This window comes from Trachypithecus francoisi, unplaced genomic scaffold (genome assembly GCF_009764315.1).
Source record: "Trachypithecus francoisi isolate TF-2019V2 unplaced genomic scaffold, Tfra_2.0 Lachesis_group3, whole genome shotgun sequence".
Taxonomy (NCBI): domain Eukaryota; kingdom Metazoa; phylum Chordata; class Mammalia; order Primates; family Cercopithecidae; genus Trachypithecus; species Trachypithecus francoisi.
In genome coordinates, this window is record NW_022681468.1 from 45,578,264 (window position 1) to 45,600,324 (window position 22,061).

Genomic DNA, 22,061 nt, shown 5'->3' on the forward strand with positions numbered 1-22,061 from the left:
CTGCTGCCTAGACGAGCTGATTCATCAAGACGGGAACTGCAATAGAGAAAGAGTAATTCAAATTAGTCTCTCCGAGCATTCAGGGAGCAGAGTTTTTAAGGATAACTTTGTGGATTGGGGAAAGTCAGTGAGCCGGAAGTGCTGATTGCTCAGGGATGAAATCATAGGGATTCAAAGCTGTCTTCTTGTGCTCAGTCAGTTCCTGGGTAGGGGCCATAAGATCAGATGAGCCAGTTTATTGATCTAGGTGGTGCCAGCTGATCCATCAAGTGCAGGGTCTACAAAATATCTCAAGCACTGATCTTAGGAGCAGTTTAGGGAGGGCCAGAATCTTGTAGCCTCCAGCTGCATGACTCCTAAACCATAATTTCTCATCTTATGGCTAATGTCAGTCTTACAAAAGCAATCTAGTTCCCAGGCAAGAAGGAGGTCTGCTTTGGGAAAGGGCTGTTACCATCTTGGTTTAAACTATAAACTAAGTTTCTTCCAGAGTTAGTTCAGCCTACACCCAGGAATGAACAAAGACAGCCTGGAGTTTAGAAGCAAGATGGAGTTAGTTAAGTTAGATCTCTTTCGCTGTCTCAGTCATAATTTTGCAAAGGTGGTTTCAGTCCTTCCCTTTGGGTTTTATAACACTTTAATCTTAAGGAGTAGGCTGTGAAGATGGGAAAAGGCCGTTGACTGCTCTGGCATTTTCCTGCTGACAGGGGATGAGTAGGAATGGCAGTGAACCCCAAGGTGAGAAGAGTAGAACTGCTTTGCAACTATCTGAGTGTATTCACATAGGCCTGGCTGGGATTTCAAGGCTTGAGTGGCAAAAACAGTACTCTTATTTATAGTTTTACTACAGTGTTTAAGTGAACAGCCTCGTATAAGGTAATAATGAGTTCTAAGATAAGGAGTACAATTCCCAGTTTTAAAAGCAAAGGTTTGAAAGCGTTAGTTTGGGGACTTCTAACCCACAAAGAATTTAGAATTTAGTTTAAACTGCAGGAAAAAAACTCAAGAACAGCTAACAACAGTGTATTATAGTTTTTCTTTTGAAGTATAATTTTTCTCTCTCGTCACCATTTTTGTTAAAAACAAATTATGAGAGAAATGATTTGTTTATAAAATAAATTTTACTCTTACTGTACTTGGCCTGATTATTTGCATAAAGTACAGCAAGAGTAATTATTTTTCATGTAGGCTTTTTTGATTGGCTTTGATAGAACTCTCTTCCATGAAGAACTTTCGATAGTACTTTTTAAAAGCCGAGCCCAGCAGTAGGTTTGTACCCTTTAATACCTATGAGGTGGGAAAAATTCCTCTTATCTTGAAGTCCCAAGATAACTTGGGGTTCCTGAGCCTGTTATAAAATGACATTCTTTACTTACCACAGGTCAGGAACCTTGTACAGGGACTCTGTGGACAAGGTATGAGACCAGATTCCCCAACGGGCTTTAATTGGCTTTTTAAGTCAACTTTGATTCTTTAAAGGAATCATGCCATTCCAATTAAAGCCTTGGTAAAATAACCAGTTTCTCCATTTGTGTTCTGTTAGAAAAGAAAACAGATTCTTATTACACTTATGCAATTACTATACTTCCATAAATTGATAATATTCACAAATAGTTTCCAAATTTTGGAGAAATTAGGTAGAGAGGAACAAATGTGCTCCAAATTTTGTTTATAGGAGTATATTATATTCACTTGTTAAAAGTTGCAAATAGCTCAAAAGAAATAGGTTCTCTTGACTCTGAAAACAAAAGGTTTAGCAATGTTTAACACAGTAACTTTCCATGAGAGCCCTAAAAGTTTGTTATTTTCCTCTCTTTCAATAGCACAATTTTTAAAGTTATTTGAGACTACACTTAAGAGTCATATATCTGATTATAAACTGCCTTTTGAAAAGGATCAAAGCAAGACAAAATGTCTGTGGATGACAAAAGTCTATAGCCACTATTAAAGCTACAATTAACTAGGTATTTTGGTTACTTCTGTGGCATACAACAATTTTACATAACAATTATAATTATTAATAATGTACACTAAATTATATCAACATTATAGAAGTTTCCCATAATTTTGGAACACATACTAATAACATTTATATAAATAAAGTCCAAAGTAAACCAAGCACCACTTACTCTTCTATTTGAAACATTTTCCTCTATTTTAATGTCACAATCTCCAGCATTATTAATTAGAATCCTGCATTTAAGAGCACCTGTTAAATTTGATAGCTGATTATAAAACAATTTTTACCAAAACGAGACAATTGTCTGTGGATGATAAAAATATTTTAAGGCAGCCACAGTTAAAGACACAATTGACAAGAAAATTTGTTACCTCTGAGGCACATAGTCTGTTAACATAATAATCAGGATGATTACTGATAACATATACTAAGTTATATTAGAATTATAGGGGTTTTACATAATTTCAGAGCATATACCAATAACACATTTTCACAAATATAGACCAAAGAAAGCCAAACGCCATTTCATATTTGACAATGCTTTCTGTGTGATTTTTGTACTAAATAAGCCAACTGTTGTTTTTGGACTTTAGAGGACCTAACATCTAAAATATTAGGTAAAAAAAAGAGACATAATTTATAATTTGATGTTGGAAAGTTTGTTAAATATCAAAAGTTTAAAACGCTGGTTATCACAAATTAGAATCCCAGGTTACCATAAGTAATTCATTTGGCCAAAATGATAACTCCAAAAAATTCTTTAAAAAAGAAAAACCTTCACTCTGATAGAGGAGACTTAGCTTTCCAAACAACATGCAATGAAGATAGCATGAGGCCAACTAAATCCATCTCTTCTCTTCTTTCCTCCTTTTATTCCCTGCCATTTACCCAAAGGAGAAAACAAGACCCTTTTATTATCTTTTAACATTACATAAAAATCGTCTTTAAAAGAGAGAAAAACATATTTCATGTTTGCATTAGTGTACCATTAATGTTAAAGCTAGTGTTTTTAGATAAAATTTTGTATCTTTATTCAGTTTTAATTAGTTTGACCATAGGATAAGATTTTCACAAACCTTTTAGAACCCTTTACAATTTTCCATTAAACAGCAGATCAATTTTCTAAGAAAGCCCTATTATTTAGACACATGGGCCCAGATTCAGGCCCCACATCAGTATGATTTTGATGTTTTTTGTTGTTGTTGTTTTGTTTGTTTTGAGATGGAGTTTCACTCTTGTTGCCCAGGCTGGAGTGCAATGGTGCGCTCTCTGCTCACCACAACCTCCGCCTCCCGGGTTCAAGTGATTCTCCTGCCTCAGCCTCCCGAGTAGCTGGGATCACAGACATGCGCTACCACACTTGACTAATTTTGCATTTTTAGTAGAGACAGGGTTTCTCCACGTTGGTCAGGCTCGTCTCAAACTCCTGACCTCAGGTGATCTGCCAGCCTCGTCCTCCCAAAGTGCTGGGATTACAGGTATGAGCCGTCATGCCCAGCTGATTTTAATGTTTGAATCTAAGGAAAAAGCTAAATAATTTCTTTTAAATATGAGCCAACTTATTTATATCCACAGAATTTTTACAAGATTAACCCTTTACAAACTCTTTCACTTTGCTTAAGCCTTCAGTTTTATTCTGTTACTCTTTTAGGTTCAAACAATTTTTAATACCCTCTGAACTAGACAAAATTACATTCCCTTCAACAAAAGCTATATTCCTATGCCTTCGTACAGTCTTTTACCAAAAACACATTCCCTACATACCTTGTATGTACAACTGTTTCTTCAGTGGTCTCAACTTCATATTACAGTGTTAACTCTTAGCAACTTTTATTTTTAGTGAAAAACCTGATAAGAGATTTTAATTATGTTCTAAGGGTGGAGCCTAGGACATCAGACAGAAACGAAGATAAGATCGGACTCCTTTTAGCGTAGCTAAAGGATATGGCTTTCCGTATGTCCCCAGGCCTTATCTATAATCTCCTCCAAAGTACGTAAATCAAACAATTTTCAAAAGTCAAAGAAACAGCTTGACCTTAAAGCATTTAGCAAATTTGATATTTGACCTTAATTTAGACCAAATGTCTACATTTTCAAGACATTTTATTTTACCAATAATCTTTAAAACTGTCTTTATTCCCAAAAGATTCCTAGTCACGTGAACAAAACGGCATTAAAGTTTCTATTTTTCTGACAAAATATTTGATTTAAGCACTTATGTTTCTAAGCCAATTAGAGCTTTTTTATATATAAACATGCAACACATATAAATACACAGACAGGAGATTCAGCACGTGTGAAATTTTTCATTTGCCAGTTTCTTAATTGGATAACTGGCTTCAGGGTGGAGCCCTTGGAGGAGCAGGGCCAGGAAAACATGAATTTCTAGGGCCAAATAAGCAGCATATAAGCAGCTGAAGGCAAAGACAGATCCCCCAAATTAAGGGTGCCATTTTATACTGGATCCTGGATCCCCCAAAGGAGGAAAATACTCAGGAGAAGACAGCGCAATGCTTCTGCCCTGCATTTTATTTGCAAGGCAAGGCAAAGTCAATCAGCCCATTTTGTAATCAGCCCATCTCTCCTGGGAGTCTTATCTCCCAGTGGGGGGTGTGGGGACCTTTGCTTATCTTCCAAGTTGCCAAGAGCATGCTTCTCTGATCCAAGTGTGCAAAGCATTAAGTATCCCTCCATAACTACTATTAGCCATCCCTTATATTTCCTACCTAATTATCATAATATGAAGTGATTTCTGATACCCCCAAAACTCAAAACCATCAGATAACACGATTCAAAACAGAGCAGAGCCTTTAATTTTGAGAGGGATTTATGTGCTTTTAATTCCTGGGGTTTTATGAGGGAAACAGAGGCTTTTCTTTCCAAAACAGGATCTGTGGTGCCTCCTCTGTTTTTCCCTATGAGTCCCAGGCTACCATCAGTTATCTCAGGGCCTCTCGTGTGTGCATTAAGAGGGGCAAGACAAAAAAAAATGGAGAAAAATAACACAGTCAACTGAGAAGAAAAAACCTTTTTGGAGAAAAACAAGTTCCGAGAAGAGAAAAACATAAAGGCTTTTTAAATATATCTATAGGCTGGGCGCGGTGGCTCACACCTGTAATCCCAGCACTTTGGGAGGCCGAGGAGGTGGATCACAAGATCAGGAGTTCAAGATCAGTCTGGCCAACATGGTGAAACCCCATCTCTACTACAAATACAAAAAATTATGCAGGCGTGGTTGTGCGCGCCTATAGTCCTAGCTACTTGGGAGGCTGGGGCACGAGAATCACTTGAACCCAGGAGACAGAAGTTGCAGTGAGCTGAGATCACGCCACTGCACTCCAACCTGAGTGACAGAACGAGACTCCATGTCAAAAAATGATAAATAAATCAATCAATCTATAGCTTGTTTATCCACTTTTAATTAAACTGACTTTGAACCATAGTGCTCTTGAAAAAAGAAAGCCTTTCAAATCTCTTATTACCTGACGTTAGCTACACCAAGTAGCCAATATTTTTACCTTCTGAACTTTACAAAAGGTAACCTCCTAGGTGCTTCAAAGACGTGGTAAACGGCCGGGCGCGGTGGCTCAAGCCTGTAATCCCAGCACTTTGGGAGGCCGAGACGGGCGGATCACGAGGTCAGGAGATCGAGACCATCCTGGCTAATACGGTGAAACCCTGTCTCTACTTAAAAATACAAAAAACTAGCCGGGCGACGAGGCGGGCGCCTGTAGTCCCAGCTACTCGGGAGGCTGAGGCAGGAGAATGGCATAAACCCGGAGGCGGAGCTTGCAGTGAGCTGAGATCCGGCCACTGCACTCCAGCCTGGGTGGCAGAGCAAGACTCCGTCTCAAAAAAAAAAAAAAAAAAGACGTGATAAACAGTTTATTGTTTTACAAGATTTAGAATTTCCGCAAGGTAGTTCAAAGAAAGGAAAATTGAAGAGAGGAAATTAGAAGCTATGAATGGGGGGAGGGGAAACTCAATAAATGGCAAAATTACACAAATAAACCAGAAAGGAATTATTCCAGAAGCCAACAATTGAACCCAGGCCACCATCAAAAGATAAAGCCGTAGCTACTGAGCTATACAGCATTGAGCAACTTCTATTGCTTTTCCCAGAAGGAGCCTAGAGAAGCCAATTTCAAGCTTGGAAAGCTTTTAGCTGCCCAAGAAAAATTTTTAGGACTAACTATGACATGAACCCCAAAATTCCTGTCCTCTGGATGGTGGAAACCAAAAGAAAGTATCCCCACGTGGTCACAAGGTTAAGCTCTTAAGGACACAAAACAAGACAGAGAAATTTTATACAGTATTGGTTTCAGGGACCTGTAGCAAAGTTTGTTAACTGGCCAGCCTGCCAAGCTGGCTTGAAACCAGGCTTATAGGGGTTGTAAACCCACATTCTATATCCTGCGATATCCTTCTCTCCATTACAGAATACAGAAAGGCAAATTTTTAGCACAAAGTGCACAACATTTGCTACAGCCTAAGACTAGTTTCACAAATCCTTTTTTCTTTTTTTTTTTTGAGACAGAGTCTCACTCTGTCGCCCGGGCTGGAGTGCAGTGTCCGGATCTCAGCTCACTGCAAGCTCCGCCTCCTGGGTTTACGCCGTTCTCCTGCCTCAGCCTCCCGAGTAGCTGGGACTACAGGCGCCCGCCACCTCGCCTGGCTAGTTGTATTTTTTAGTAGAGACGGGGTTTCACCATGTTAGCCAGGATGGTCTAGATCTTCTGACCTCGTGATCCGCCCGTCTCAGCCTCCCAAAGTGCTGGGATTACAGGCTTGAGCCACCGCGCCTGGCCACAAATCCTTTTTTCTATTAATCAAACCCTTGCAGAGAAGACCAATAGTTTACTGTTTTACCCAGATAGAGAAAGAGAGAGAGAGAGAGAGAGAGACCGGAAACTTGGCTGGTAAGAATTTCTTACTCTTTTTGCTGGCATACCAGGTTTCTGGGTCCCCTTTCTCTGCAGCTTCCAGAAGAATGGAGTAGCTTCTGATGACCCTGCTCACTTGTGCTATAACAGTGGGGTTCCAGCCACTTTGCAAGAGAAAATCACCCTTTACTGTTTTATGGAACCACAGGCAAGATTCTTAATTTGCAAGATGCTGCCCAGTAGGCTGCATGAGGAACCAAATTAACATTTTCCATCCTGGCAAAATACACATAACAAAACAGACATTAGTCACCTCTTCAGTACCCAGTATCAGCCTGGAAAAGCTCAAACTTTTTCCCTTTGGTCCCTGTTGTCTTTAATTCACTCCAGGTAAGGACAGATGACTTCCAAATGGTAATTCACAATGGGGTCTCTGGGCAAGGCAAAAAGCAGATAGTCACCCCAAGAAGCCTGTTGGGGCTCATTCTTTAGGGCTCATGGAATGTGACCAAATAAGGACGGTTCTCTGAGTTAGTCCTGCTGGATTTCCATCAGCAACCCCCTCTGAGATCCCTTCCACATATACAAACACACACAAAGAGGAGATGGACAGAAGGCCTTCCAAATTAGATCCCTAACCAAGAACTCCAAGAGTATCCCTTCCAAACTATCCTCCTATTCTCTATCTGAGAAACTTTCTCGAAATCTTCCTGATTGAGGAAAAGTCTCCCAAACCAGAACTCTTCATACTACTTAGAAAGAACCAACTGAGACCCCCGCCTCCAGGAGCCAAACAGACTCCCTGCAATGAGGCTACAGACACAGACACCCCATTGTGGAGCTAGAAACAGACACTCCACAATGGGGCTACAGACACCCACCATAGAACTACATTACCAGTCAGGAGAAGAAAGGAGGCATTGGCAGCGCCTAGGATACTCACCAATCTGGACACCCTGCAGTGGGGCTACAGACAGACACCCCACCATGGGACTTAAGTCATGCTGTGATAAGGCAACAGTTAAAGGACATCTCCACAGGACTATTTCTCCATTGCAATTAAACCCATGCACATTGGGTCAGCAGTGCCACACCAGTTGAAAGAATACCAGAGTCAGCCCCCAGTCCAAGAGAACTAGGAGGCCACTTGGGCTGGCTTCTGGATCCATCACTGGCGGGGGGCCACTGAACCATAGGCAGGTAGCCACAAGAGCAATCCTGGATGAGCCCCCAAATTTGTAATTGCCCAAGGGGTTCACCTTGCCCGCTGTCTAGACAGAGCTAATTCATCAAGACAGGGGAATTGCAATAGAGAAAGAGTACTTCACACAGAGTCAGCTGTGTGGGAGAACCGAGTTTTATTATTACTCAAATCAATCTATCTGAGCATTCAGGGAGCCGAGTTTTTAAGGATAACTTTGCGGGTGAGGGAAAGCCAGTGAGCCAGCAGTGCTGATTGGTCAGAGATGAAATCATAGGGAGTGAAAGCTGTCTTCTTGTGCTCAGTCACTTCCTGGGTGGGGGCCACAAGATCAGATGAGCCAGTTTATTGATCTGAGTGGGACCAGCTTATCCATCGAGTGCAGGGTCTGCAAAATATCTCAAGCACTGATCTTAGGAGCAGTTTAGGGAGGTCCAGAATCTTGTAGCCTCCTGCTGCATGACTCCTAAACCATAATTTCTCATCTTATGGCTAATGTTAATCCTAAAAGGCAATCTAGTTCCCAGATAAGAAGGAGGTGTGCTTTGGGAAAGGGATGTTACCATCTTTGTTTAAACTATAAACTAAATTTCTCCTAAAGTTAGTTGAGCCTATGCCTCGGAATGAACAAGAACAGCTTGGAGGTTAGAAGCAAGGTAGAGTTAGTTAAATTAGATCTCATTCACTGTCTCAGTCATAATTTTGCAAACGTGGTTTTACAAGTTTCTAAAGGTTTAGTTTCCTCACCTGTTACATACCTATATAATGGAGTTTATTTTGAGGTTTCAGTGAGATAACATATGAAAGGGCTTTGAACATTTCTGAATCAATCAATGTAAATAGATAATCTTGTTACAAAGTATCCAGAATCAACAGCCTATTGTTTCGAGATAACAGTCCTTTTGTTAACCTCCTTCTTAGAAACCTCCTGCAATCTTAGCAAGTAATTGAAAAACATGCTAAGAGATGACTACACCAAACTCCTGTTACTTAGCTAATGCTTTCTGCCCACAGTTTCTTCAAGGAAAGTCCATGAAGTGCCTGGCATTCACAGACTTCTTGAGCAGGTGGCCTCGTGGTTGGAGATTTAGGAGGCTTCCCTAGAGGGCATGCCATTTCTACCAGGTATAAAACAATTCATTCAGAGGGGATTCACTTGAAAATAGCAAATTTTATCTTCTCTTTGTCTGAAAACTCCTTTCAGGCTTTTCTGAGCCCCTTCACATCTCACAAGTGGGTAAGCATCTTCCTTCACACTAAGGAGTGCCCCCTTCAGCACACTAAGGAGTGCCCCCTTCATGCTGTCTTATAATGTATTTGTTTCCAAATGTGTATGGGCATCATAAAACAGATTACCATTTATTTCTTACCCATTTGTGTGAGTGTGTGTTTGTTTTGTATAATTCACTTATTTTTATATCCCCACCACCCAGCACAAAGCCTGGCACTTAGTTCCTGCTCAATAGATGAAAACAGATGTGTAAGAGGTAACATTTCAGTTAGTGGTGGATGCTTTAGTTTCTTTTTAATTCCCCTTTACCCCTCCCCTGCACAAAGAGAGTAAATACCTGGAGGCCCTGGACCCTCAAAGACCTTCAGCCCTGCTGCCTAGGCTTTAGACCTTTAGCCTAGGCTTACCCCAATTTATTTTCCCCAATCCATTCAACCCAGGAGCCGCTGGGCTTCTGTGGAGAGCCCCTGTTCTCCCACTCTGCCCTCTACTCTCAGAGTTCCAGGGTTTATTGCAGATCATGTCTTCCAAAAGATCCCTCTTCCCCACCTGAAAAAGATTATAGCTTTTGGTGCTTCATTCTAAACAAACTCTTCTAAAAGAAAAATCATTTGGTGAACTCATTCATATTTTGTTGTTAAGGACAAGCAAATCTTTAGTGCATTATTGTATTCTAGCATCTTTGCATTAAAAAAAAAAAACAGATGGTAACAATTACTTTCAGGATGGAAAATGGTTAGGCCAAAGGAATGAATTTCTAATGGTCAGACAGTGTCACTGGGGTTGGGATAGGGAGAAGAGAGAGGCTTTAGAGCACAGTCCCTTTTTTATTTTTTATTTTTGCCTCTGGAAACCTGTTTGTAGGACCAGTCCTACTCAGAAGAGAAAAAAATATGTTTCATCCCCAAAACATGCTTGTGAGCCTCTTCTCTGTTTCCTAAATGGCAGAACTGTTATAGAGGAAAGGGAACAAATTTTGCCCAACAAAGGTCTGCCTACTGGAGTCTTTCTGAGTTAATGTCCCTGATGGACCAGATAGTGGTGGTGGGTGGGGAGTTTGTGGGGAGTGAATTCTCTCTCCAGCTTCAGATTACTGGGAGTATCCTCAGCCTGTTATGAAAGAGACTCTTTTAGACCTGATTTATTCTCCAGCCAGCCTGAGGTAAGTCTGTGGCCAAAGAGAGGGTTAGTACTTTACTCTGCAAAAATTCCTTATGTAACCTCTATTGCCTTGCATTGTCATGAGGGTGTGTGACTTTTTCGATATTGTTCTTTCAAGGTAATTACACAACCATGTAAGATGGGAGTAGCTCCCTGCTCTCTTCAACCTAGTCACTTCTGTCTTCCTGTGAGCAAATGACTGGAGTCTAATTCTGTACACCAGGTGTCTGCAGGTACACTGCAGGTGAAGCTGGCAGTACAAAGCACTGCCACTTACATTTGGTTGTGAGATGGGAATTTTGCATCTTATTTCTCTTCCTTAAAATTGATTGGCATAACATTCTATAAAAAACATTTGTCACATGCCCAGTTGGAGAATAAATTCGCATAGTTAAATAAGGGTTTAATGCTTTTTTTTATATCCTGGGACTGGCATATTTAAAGTATTTCCATTTTGCATGACATTTGAATCACTATAACTACCTTTTTGCATGTAATTTTTTGTTTCTAAGTTGAAAGAGGATAATAACTGAATGATGGATGCAATGTAGATTTTAAAGCTTGCATTTCAGATTTTTAAATCACAGAAAGTAAGCAACAAACCATGTTGAACAAAATGGTTTAATCCACATGTCAGCTCCAGGGTCTCTTTTTTTTTCTGTTTTTTTTTTTTGTTTTTTTTTTTTGTTTTTTTGTTTTTTTGAGATAGAGTCTCACCCTGTCACCCAGGCTGGAGTTCAGTGGAGTGAAGTGGTACTTCCAGACTCTATATTTTCAAGTTTGTTTCAAAGTCACATAATTCAGGCCATTGTGTGGATGTGGATGGTGTAGCCCACGGAGCTACACCCGTCACGATATGGTCAATGGAGATTCAATAGTCTTTTCTTGTATGTGAATTTGTGAATTATCCTCAAGGGTGGAAAAGGTTCTTCCAAACCAAAGTAGAATGACAGTAAGTGCCCTTGGTATAGCCATGTGTCTGCTCACTTGTGTTTAGGAATCCAGATGCCAGGTAAGAACCCATAGCAACCACAGCTTGGTGGAGTGAGCCACAGTGGTTCATGTGGTGGCACTGTGGGAGCTCAGTCGGGTGTGTTTTGTGTCTCCTTCTGCAGCTATTGACCTGCTGTACTGGCGGGACATCAAGCAGACAGGCATCGTGTTTGGGAGTTTCCTGCTGCTGCTCTTCTCCCTGACCCAGTTCAGTGTGGTGAGCGTCGTGGCCTACCTGGCCCTGGCCGCACTCTCAGCCACCATCAGTTTCCGCATCTACAAATCTGTTTTGCAAGCTGTGCAGAAAACCGACGAGGGCCACCCTTTCAAGTGAGTGCCTCGGCTGAGGAACCCTCACCTCCTGACCACGGGCTTTTCCCCTCACCTCTATTTCAGCTCACAGATGCACTTGAGTCATGTTTCTCTGAGACCCAAAAGACCTCTTAGAGTCTCCCCTAACACCCTGTCTTTGAATATCTAACATTTCTGGTGAATTTCTGAAACAAACTCGATTATTCTTATTCCAATACTTATTGCTTTGTTGAGTTTTTATATGTACTTACTACTAACAGTAATCATAATCCAACAATTACTTAATCCTCTCAGCAATATGAGAAAGGCACAGCAGGCATTTTCATCCCTATTTACAGGTGGGAACACTGAGGTTCTGAGAAGTGATGTGACATGCTCAAGGCTAGGTGGCCAGTAAATAGCACGAAACCAGAACTAGGGTATTTGGGTCTTTATTTCCATGCTCTCTCTAGAAGTTTAACACCAAAGGGCCAACCTTCTGGCGGGGGTGCAGGGTTCATGAACAGTCTTCTCATGTATCCTCCTCTACATTTTTATACTGGGGAACCTGATTTGAATGCACATTGAAGAGGAGGAAATACAAAAATAAAAGGGCAATCTACTAACTAAGAGGATATAGGACATGTGGCAGAGGGAGGTGTTAGCACTGCCAGCTGCTACAACAAAATACCATAGACAGAGTGCCTGATAAACAACAGAAATCTATTTCTCACAGTTCTGGAGGCTGGGAAATCCAAGATCAAGATGCCAGCAGGGTAGGGTTCTGTTGAGGGCCCTCACCTGGGTTGCAGATTGCCAGGTCCTCACTGTGTCCTCACTTTTACTGTGGGACGGAGTGAACAAGCTCCCTTGGGCCTCTTTTCTAAGGGCACTAATCCCATTTATGAGGGCTGTGTGCTCATGATCTAATCACCTCCCCAAGGCCCCACCTGTTAACACTGTCACACTGGGGGTTAAGATTTCAACATGAATTTGGGGAAGACGTATTCAGTCCGTGACTCTCCTGAAAACTCAAGGCAAATACAGCTTTACTCTTTTTAATCTCAATTCACAGAGGTAAGTAAGCACTTAAAGCACTCCGGAAATATCCTCCAGGTAGATAACAGGTGCTGTCTTAAAGCAGAGGCAAGGCAGGAAAGGAGAGAGGAAGGATGGACATCTGTAGAGGAGCTGGCCAAGCAGAGGAGGCTTAAGCTGGGATGATTTTTATATATTTGTATTTTACATGTCTTTCCCACTCAAGAGTTAAATTTAACCATTTGAACTAATGAAAAATGTCATTACTAAAAACACCACTCAGTAGAATCCATGAGTATTTTAATACGGCCCAGGTCACTTGAGTTTTCAGTGCTCTTTCTATAAACCTAGAAGTAAATCCCAGAATTTAAACATGAATTCTTAGAGTTCTGATGAGGAACAGTTGGCAGCTAGGATTTGGGGCTATCTCAACTACTTAAAAAAAGATAATTCATCTCCATGAAGTCATGTATGCAGAATTCAGCAAAAGAGCTGATTTGACACTGATTTTCTTTCTCTGGTCCCAGCTGGTTTCTCTGAATTTTCAGCCCACCCATGCTGTGTCTTAGGTAGCCAGAAACAGTCACAACGCTCCACTGAGAACCATACTTTCTGTGTTCCCAGTGCACTGGAAGCAGGTGTGTATGGTGCCCTGTGGCCCTCACTGGCTGGCATAACCCCCCAGAGATGACAGCCGCCCTCACCCTCAGAGTGAGAGTAGGAACGCTTAGCTGTTACTAGGGTTTGGCAGCCTGTCTCATGATTCCCTCTGATGGAATTCTCTGTGGGGATGGTTTGTTGACAGGGCCTACTTGGAGCTTGAGATCACCCTTTCTCAGGAGCAGATTCAGAAGTACACGGACTGCCTGCAGTTCTACGTGAACAGCACACTTAAGGAACTGAGGAGGCTCTTCCTTGTCCAGGACCTGGTGGATTCCTTAAAAGTATAGTTGCTTAAACTGTTCACTTTACAGTCTTGACTGTTATTTTCCCTAAAGGTGTAATATTATAAACTGCTACATCAAGAAGAATAAAAAGCAAGTGCTAATTATATTCTAGAGTCAGAAGACCTCCAGTTGTATGGCACCATGAACCAGTCTAATCCCTTCATTGCACCAGTGATGAAAATGTGGCTCAGACGTTTGTCCAGGGTTGCCCAGTGAGTCACTGGCAGAGATGGAATCAAACCCAGGTCACATAGCTTCTAGCCCTATAGTCTTTAAAACACACCAGATTCTCTCCTTAAACCATTTTTAGTTCCTCCGACAATTTCCCAAAATGAATATTGAGATAAAAAATCTAGATAGGGAATGCGAAAACCATATATACTTTTGCATTGAAAGAAACTCTAGATTCTACTAATATTAATAGTAAGACCTCTGAGTGTGCTTACATAGTTACAGCTGTGAGGCTGAGCCATCTGAAGGGTAGAGGTATGCCCAGCCCCTCACTTGATGAGGATCGGGGGCACCTGGGGCTCTCACTGAATTTGCTGGGTTCCTTTGAACAAGTTGCTTTGGCCTCCTGGTGACTTACGTGTAGAATCAAAGTTAGTCAATCATGATTCGGCACGGCCATAAGCAGAGCTGGGGAAGCCTAGGCAAGGTAGTTGTGAAGTTTCTGTGCTCCCACAGCACTTCATACACACCCCGCAGGGGCTTGTACCGGGAGCTGTCTGGTAACTGTTCAAAGAAGGGCAGAAGGAAAAGTGAAAAATGTGGTCTTGACCCTCAAAATGCCTTACTGGAATAATGACTTGGCCATATAACGACTGAAGAGAGATACCAGGGCAATTATAATTACTTACCTTAGTGCTTTTAAGGCCATGGTTGTATTTGTAATGTAAAAATTGTGGGCCAGAACAGGGGTCAGCAAACCTTGTCCATAAAGAGACAGATGGTAGATATTTTAGGCTTTGCAAGCCACGCCATCTGTGGCACCTTTTCAACTTTGCTATTGTAGCACAAAAGCAGAAAAAGACCGTATAAAAAGGAAGGGCTTGACTGTGTGCCCATAGACTTCTGAACACTGAAAATTTGATTCAATATCATTTCATATATTAGAAAATATTACTCTTGTTTTGATTTTATTTGAACATTTAAAAATGTAGAACCCTTTATTAACTTGTGGGCCTATGCAAAAACAAGTCAAGGGCCACAGCTTGCTGACCCCTGGCCTAGATTATTTCCTTGAGTCCCTCAAACCTTATAACAAAGTGATCCAAAGGGTCCCAAGATAACTAAGGACTGGATCCCCTTTCATTGATTCTGTGATGAGCTTTCAACGCCTTTCATTGACTATTGAAATCATGATGTACTCTGACTCAAATTCAAATTCTAAGTAAAAGTCAATGATATGAGACTCTTACTTGTCAGGAAGGGTTTTAGGAGCGCTAATAATGCTTTCTTTCTTCAGTTTGCAGTCCTGATGTGGCTCCTGACCTACGTTGGCGCTCTCTTCAATGGCCTGACTCTGCTGCTCATGGGTAAGAGCAGATGAGAGTGTATACGCCTTCCTTCACACCCTCTGTGAAAACGCTGCTTCCTAGGCTCTAAGCTTTTTGTTTGTTTAAAGAGATTCCTAGGAACAAATGCCAGAGATCCCTGCATGCAGAGCACTTCTCTTACCATCATAGTTCAATTAAAGAGTGTAATATATATTATACACTAATAATGAATTCCTAAGTCTAAAGGGTTTTTTTTTCTTCAAACATAACTGGCTTCTTTTTGGCTTATAATATATATATATATTTGGATCTGTTTACAGTGGCAACTATGGATAGAGATTCATTTTCATCTTGGGAGGGGAGAGTTTATCCTAATTCTAGGAATAATTACAAAATACCTGTACAGGGCTCAGCGTCATTTTATTTTCCCTATGAACTGCCCTGTCATCTTTTATCTAGAATTCTGGATATGCTTTTCAAAATAGGAGATAAAAAATAAAATAAAATGCTGGATATTCCAAATAATTCTATAATATCATATAACCATATTAAAATGTGTCTATAAGTATATTCTTATTGATAACTCAGAATTTTAATACTATATTTGTTTTTCATCCCAGCTGTGGTTTCAATGTTTACTCTACCTGTAGTGTATGTTAAGCACCAGGTAAGTTCTACGTGATGTCAAACAGTGACATTAAATTTTGACCTCATCATCTTTGGATGTGCTCATTATTTTCTTTTTCTTTGTGTAGGCACAGATTGACCAATATCTGGGACTTGTGAGGACTCACATAAATGCTGTTGTGGCAAAGTAAGTCACATAGTGCAATGCATAAAAAGAGAGACTCTCTTACACAGGCCTTTGAGTGGATTAGGGTAGGGGTAATGAGAAGATAGTAAAATGATAGATTGATATATGATCATTCACTTACTGGAGTCATATATTCATTCTCTTCTCAATTGTATTATTTTAGAAAATAAGCATAAGATTTTTAACTCTCAATTAAATAAAACCCAGTGGTTTATTTCAGGTTTCATAGTAAGTTTGAATGAATGAATGATATTAACCTCTAAGGACTGGCCCATGTACAAGAACAAGATGCACTGGAGGAAAGAAGGAAACTTGATTCAAAAAAGTTAAATTAACAGTTTAATTCAAATAAAAACAATTAAGTTAACATTTTTAATCTTTTAAACAATAGCCCTAATTTTTAAAATCATTAAAATTACTTTTAAAACTTTGAATTATTTTTAAAACTTTAAAATACATAAAATGTTTGCCAACTAAGTACATCACAGCATTTTAACTCAACAACTGTGTGTATGTGTTTAATACCATTGCTTTTTAAACCTGAGTCTTAAGCCTTACTTTATGGCTCCCTTATATATTAGGAGATAGAGATTTCAGTTTTACATCTCCACAGCTAACGTGGTCATTAAACTTAGGAGTTTTCCCTAATTCTTACATACTATTTTTAGGTATATAGTCATCTAAAGTGATAGCTCTTATATTGAATTATTATTCAATATTTTATTTTACTAATAAGCTAGCCTAATCTTTAGCTACAAATATATGTCAACAAGGGACTAGACTTTTTCACAAAAACTCTATCTAATTATCTGATAATAACGTGGCTGGACCTAGGTGAGGGTCAGATTTAGAGAGAGGCATTTTAGGTAGTTAAAGATGTGTAATAACAAAATAAGAAAGGCTAATCACATTTAAGTTCCTCTGCTATTAGATTATATGTGATGTGCTTCAGTTCTCTCTGAAGTTTATAGACTTGTTTTTTACTGTGTGTTATTTGCATTTTTCCTCTTAAAGTCATTAGGAACTCACAGGATTCTACGTTGAATTTGGATCTTTGAGAGATCTGCGACACATTTCAAAATGCCTGAACTTATGAGCCTGGACCCAGGTGTAACCAATACCTAATGAAAATCAACACATTAAGCATAAAATAATCATTTTATGTTGTATTAAGAAAGGGTAGCATAGCACAGTATGAGACTTGGTGGTATCCAAACCTGAGGAGCCTGTTTAAAAATATGAATTCTAAGACTCCACACAGACCTATAGAATTAAAATTTCTAGGATTGGTAACCTGGAATGTATATTTTAATGAACTCTCCAGGTGACTTTTTGACAGCTAGAACTGTGTTCATAAACTATAGCAAAGAACACCAGAATAGGAGTTTGGAAACTGGAAGACAGAAGTTCTAGACCTAAGTTGTCTAATACTTAGTTTGGGGATCACAAATCACACCTATTACTTTTTCATTTGGTTTGTTGGTTGAGTCCAAAAAGAGGAGTACCTGTTATGTTCTGGACACTTCATATGACAGGTACAGAGGGTATAAAGATAAGTGAAATGATCTCAGCCCTAAAAGAGCTCTTAGCCCAGTGGTGCAGACAAAATTATACAGAAATAACTATAATAAAGTATAATAAGTACAATAAGTACAGTAGAGCTATATGAAATACTAAAGTTGGAGAGATGAGGAAACTATTGTTCCTTCCTGGACGGGAGAGTGGTAAACCATTAAGATAAGATGGCATTCGACCTGGGCCTTGAAGGATGGGTAAACAATCATTACGTGGATGATAAGGGGAAAGACGTTGCAAGAGGAAGAGGTAATAAAGCAAAGACAGAGAAGCATGAAAATGTAAGTCATGTTCAAGAAGCAACAGTCAACCAGTATGTCTAGAGCTTAAATGAGTCAAAAGATAAACTGGAAAGAATGTAGGAAGAGAGGCTGAGGCCAGGTGGTGAATGCTCTGTGGAGTTGTGACTCCAACCCAGCAGGAAATGGCCAGCCCTTGATGTTTTTAAGCAGGGGATTGATGTCATCAGTTTTTTAAAGATCACTATGGCAGTCTAGTGAGAAAAGAATTGGAGAGGGGAGAGACTAGAGATGTAGCCATCAGCTAGGAGGTTATCATAATTCAAACAAAAGTGACAAGGGCATGGCCTGGTTAAAATGGAAGAAAAAGAGAGATGGCAGAGAACATAAAGTATATACAATGAACTTGTTAAGTTACAATTGGAAATCAATGCTGTGAAAAGGAATGGAAAGGAAATGTTAGCTATGACTAATACGGCTTCTGTAATTGAGCTTCAGGCAGAGTTGGCTCTTCCTGGTAGCTAGGACAAAAACAGAAACTAGGCAAGTTACATGGTTCTTCCTCTCTATCAGAAAGGAGGAAATAACAATTCTTCAAAATAACCTGTTTTGCCTGGCACTACATTTTGAAATTTATTGGTGGGTTCTTCACTCTAAGGCCTCTTCAAACTCTGAAATTCTAGTTCTACCTTAGAATAATTCCAGTGAAAGAACTTACACCATTTTAGTGGAACAGTTAAGAACATGATTGTTAGAATCAGATAGACTGAGTCCATTTCTGGCATTTTTAGCTGTATGAGCTCATCATAAATGTTATTTGACTCTCTGAGCCTATTTCCTTATCTGTAAATTGGAATTGTTAATACCTCACAGGGTTCTTGGTGATCAAATGAGGTAATGTCTGTAACGTATTCTTACTTGGATGTTGGAAACCCTCATTGTCATCATCATCATCCTGTTACTGCTTAGAGATCAGTTCATGGGGCTTGGAGGTAGAGGACAGTCCCAGACTGGGCCAGTAGACCCCAGGACCACCCTCTCCTCCATACTGAGTGACCCTGTCTAGGTCATTTTACCTTTGTTTGTCTCAGTTTTCCAGCTTAAAATGGGGGTTAATAATACATAATAACACTTCTTAGAGTTTTGAAAATGAGGAAAAATGCCTCAAATTTCAAAAGGCAAAATAAACACTGTAGAGGAAATTAAAGCTTTGAGTAAGTGAGACCATAATAAGAAATCTGCTTTAAGTGAATACAATTCTCTATGTCTAGGTGAGTTATATTTTAGATGACAAAATAGCTTGTAATTTTACCTAGAAGCTCTCAGTGACCTTTGATAAATCTCACGGAATAAAAGACATCTTGAAAACTAAAATTGGAAAGGAGTTGTCACGATCTGCAAATGAGAAGAAAGATTCTAGATGTTGTATTTGATAAATTGAAGGCCTGATTTCAAGCAAAAATGCAGAATGAATTAGTAAAACTGTAGATATTCAGAATATATCATTGTATATTCACTAAACCCTGAGATGAGATAGACTTCCCTAGCCAGTGAGTATTCTGATTTTAGTGGGGATGGTCAACAAGTCTCCTTGGTGTCCTTGTGGAAAAACATGGAGATATATGATCCAGATGACAGCACAGGTGGTAGAATTCTAGAAGGTTGAAATAGTAGACCCTAAAAATGTTCATTAATCCATCAAATATGTGTCTGGGGCAAGGTATGTGACACACGGCTCTGCCTTTGATCCCATTATTTTCAACCCCATTACTTCTCATGACTATGTGAAGACAAATCAATTATCTTTGTCAAAGTTCCAGATGATGTACAGTTTGAAGCGAAAGCAAATTCAGAAGATGGCAAGCTCAAGATTCAAAATGAATCAAGGGATCTTGAGTAAACAAGAATGCTGAATTGAAATCAATAAAATGAAATTAATAAGGAAAGTGAAGTCCTACATTTAGGTTTCTAAAAAGTCAACTTTACAGCTATAGAATGCGGGGAGGGATAGATGAGAGAGGGTAACCATAAGTGTGTATGTAAAAAATACCTCAGGAAGCCGGGCGCGGTGGCTCAAGCCTGTCATCCCAGCACTTTGGGAGGCCGAGACGGGCGGATCACGAGGTCAGGAGATCGAGACCATCCTGGCGAACACGGTGAAACCCCGTCACTACTAAAAAAATACAAAAAAAACTACTGGGCGAGGTGGCGGGCGCCTGTAGTCCCAGCTACTCGGAGGCTGAGGCAGGAGAATGGCGTAAATCTGGGAGGCGGAGCTTGCAGTGAGCCGAGATCGTGCCACTGCACTCCAGCCTGGGCGACAGAGAAAGACTCTGTCTCAAAAAAAAAAAAAAAATACCTCAGGGGTTTTTAATTGCTTGATTGGTCACAGCCAAATGTGAGTCAATGATGTGCTGAAAGCATCTTTAAAAAATCAATGCAAGTTGAGTTGTTATTAGTAGGAGTACAAAGTCTAAATCAACAGAGGCAACAGTCATGTTCCACATTAGCCATCCCATATCTGTATTCAGTTTCAGGGTTGGACATTTTAACAGATACATTAATACATTGGAGTAATGCCCCAAAGATGACCAGGGTATTAGAAATGTGATAGTTAATGGGCAGTGAAGAGTAAACTTTGCTGGGGATGATTACCCTGAAAAAGAGATGACTTTAAAAGGACACCATAGCCATTCTCAAATACTTGGAGGTCTAACATGGTAAAAAGAGTAGGATTTCTCTTTTTCTCTCAAGAGCAGTGAATGGAAATTTTAGAAGTTCTGAGATTTGATTGAAATATGGGGGAAAGAGTAATAATTAGAGTTGCCATCTGCCCCATGAAGGAGTGAGTACTCTGGCATTCATTCAAGTATTCAAATAGAAGTTAGATGGCCACGACGGCCACGGTGTCCTCTCCTGGCTTCTCCTTCTCTTGTCCACCTCCCTTCTGGTCCTGTGACCCCAAAGGTTATCTCATGTCTAGGGCTCCAAACTTGTGTCTCCAGCCCAGACCTCTTCAACTAAGTACCAGATCTGTCTGCTTATTTATGTAAGGTTTCTCTAAAGTGTCTCATAGACCTTTCAGATTCACTTAGCCACACATCTTGCAGTCTTACCCCAAAACTTGTATTTCCTTCGGTCATCACCATCTTGGTAAATGGCATTTTCACCTGGTTCCTCAGGCCAAAAACCAAAGAATCTTCCTTGATTACTCTTCCTCTAATCCTAGCCTGTGCATTCAGTTCATGAACAGATCAAGTGGGTCCTGCAGCCTCATCTCTAAACTAACCCTGAGACTGTTCCCCTCTCTTCACTTCCATGTCTAGCATACAATCCAGGCATTGCCTTCTAGTACTTGGACTGCTGTGGGTTTCTCTCCCTCTATTCATTGCTTCTACTCCCATTTCCCCTTTTTTTTCACACGGCCACCATCATGATATTCTTACATTAATCAGATCACGTCACTCCCCTGCCTAAATTCATCAGTGGCTTCCCATCACACAGGTTAGAATCTAAACTCCTTACCACATCCCACAAACTCCAACATCCACCATCTGGTCCCTGCCTGCCTTTCAGACCTCCCTTATCCATACCCCAAGCACACGAGCTTCTCGATTCCTTGCTGCCAGCTTGTCCTCTCTGTAATGCCTCTGCACTCGTTACTCCCTCTACCTGAAACACTTCACATCCAGATCTTGGCCTGATGGCCCCTTCCTGTCCTCTGAGGATCAGTTTCTCAGATGAATGGATTTAAACGAGGTACTGCCCACCTTACCACTGTGCCCCTTGCTGCCTGCCATACCACCTTGTTTTTCTTTATAGCAGTTATCACCATCTGAACTTCTCTTGTCTTCTAGTTTATTTCTGTCTCCTCAATTCCTACAGGAATGAAAACTCCACGAGAGTAAGCATCTTTTCCCTTTTGTTGACCACTGAATTCCAGTACATGGAAGGGTACCTCGTGGCACAGAGGGAGGTCTCAATCAAAATCTGCACGATGAGCTCTGCACAATGAGCTCATAACTCTTCAAATTAATAAAACACTTCCAGTGTAAACCTGTCCTAAAATCATGCTGCTACATTATGAGCATCACAGAATTTCAGGACCCTGGAGATAGCTAGTCTATGCCGACATTTTAATGATGAGTATTTAGGACCAGGAAAGTCCCTTAGCTTGCCAGATGCCACATAGCTAATTAATAGAATAGCTGAGACTAGGACCCAGGTTT

At 40.4% G+C, this 22,061-nt stretch overlaps 1 protein-coding gene across 3 annotated transcripts in view; it reads left to right on the plus strand.

The window, feature by feature from the left end:
• Positions 1-22,061, plus strand: part of RTN1 (reticulon 1) — a 281,316-nt gene that overhangs the window by 257,962 nt on the left and 1,293 nt on the right. For 2 of the 3 annotated variants that reach the window (XM_033187862.1, XM_033187863.1), the window contains 5 exons: positions 11,552-11,759; positions 13,564-13,702; positions 15,174-15,243; positions 15,825-15,871; positions 15,960-16,018. In XM_033187862.1, coding sequence (XP_033043753.1) covers positions 11,552-11,759; positions 13,564-13,702; positions 15,174-15,243; positions 15,825-15,871; positions 15,960-16,018 — 523 coding nt within the window. Of the gene's footprint in view, positions 1-9,053; positions 9,170-11,551; positions 11,760-13,563; positions 13,703-15,173; positions 15,244-15,824; positions 15,872-15,959; positions 16,019-22,061 lie in introns of those variants that run through there. The other variant, XM_033187864.1, reaches the window with a different exon arrangement.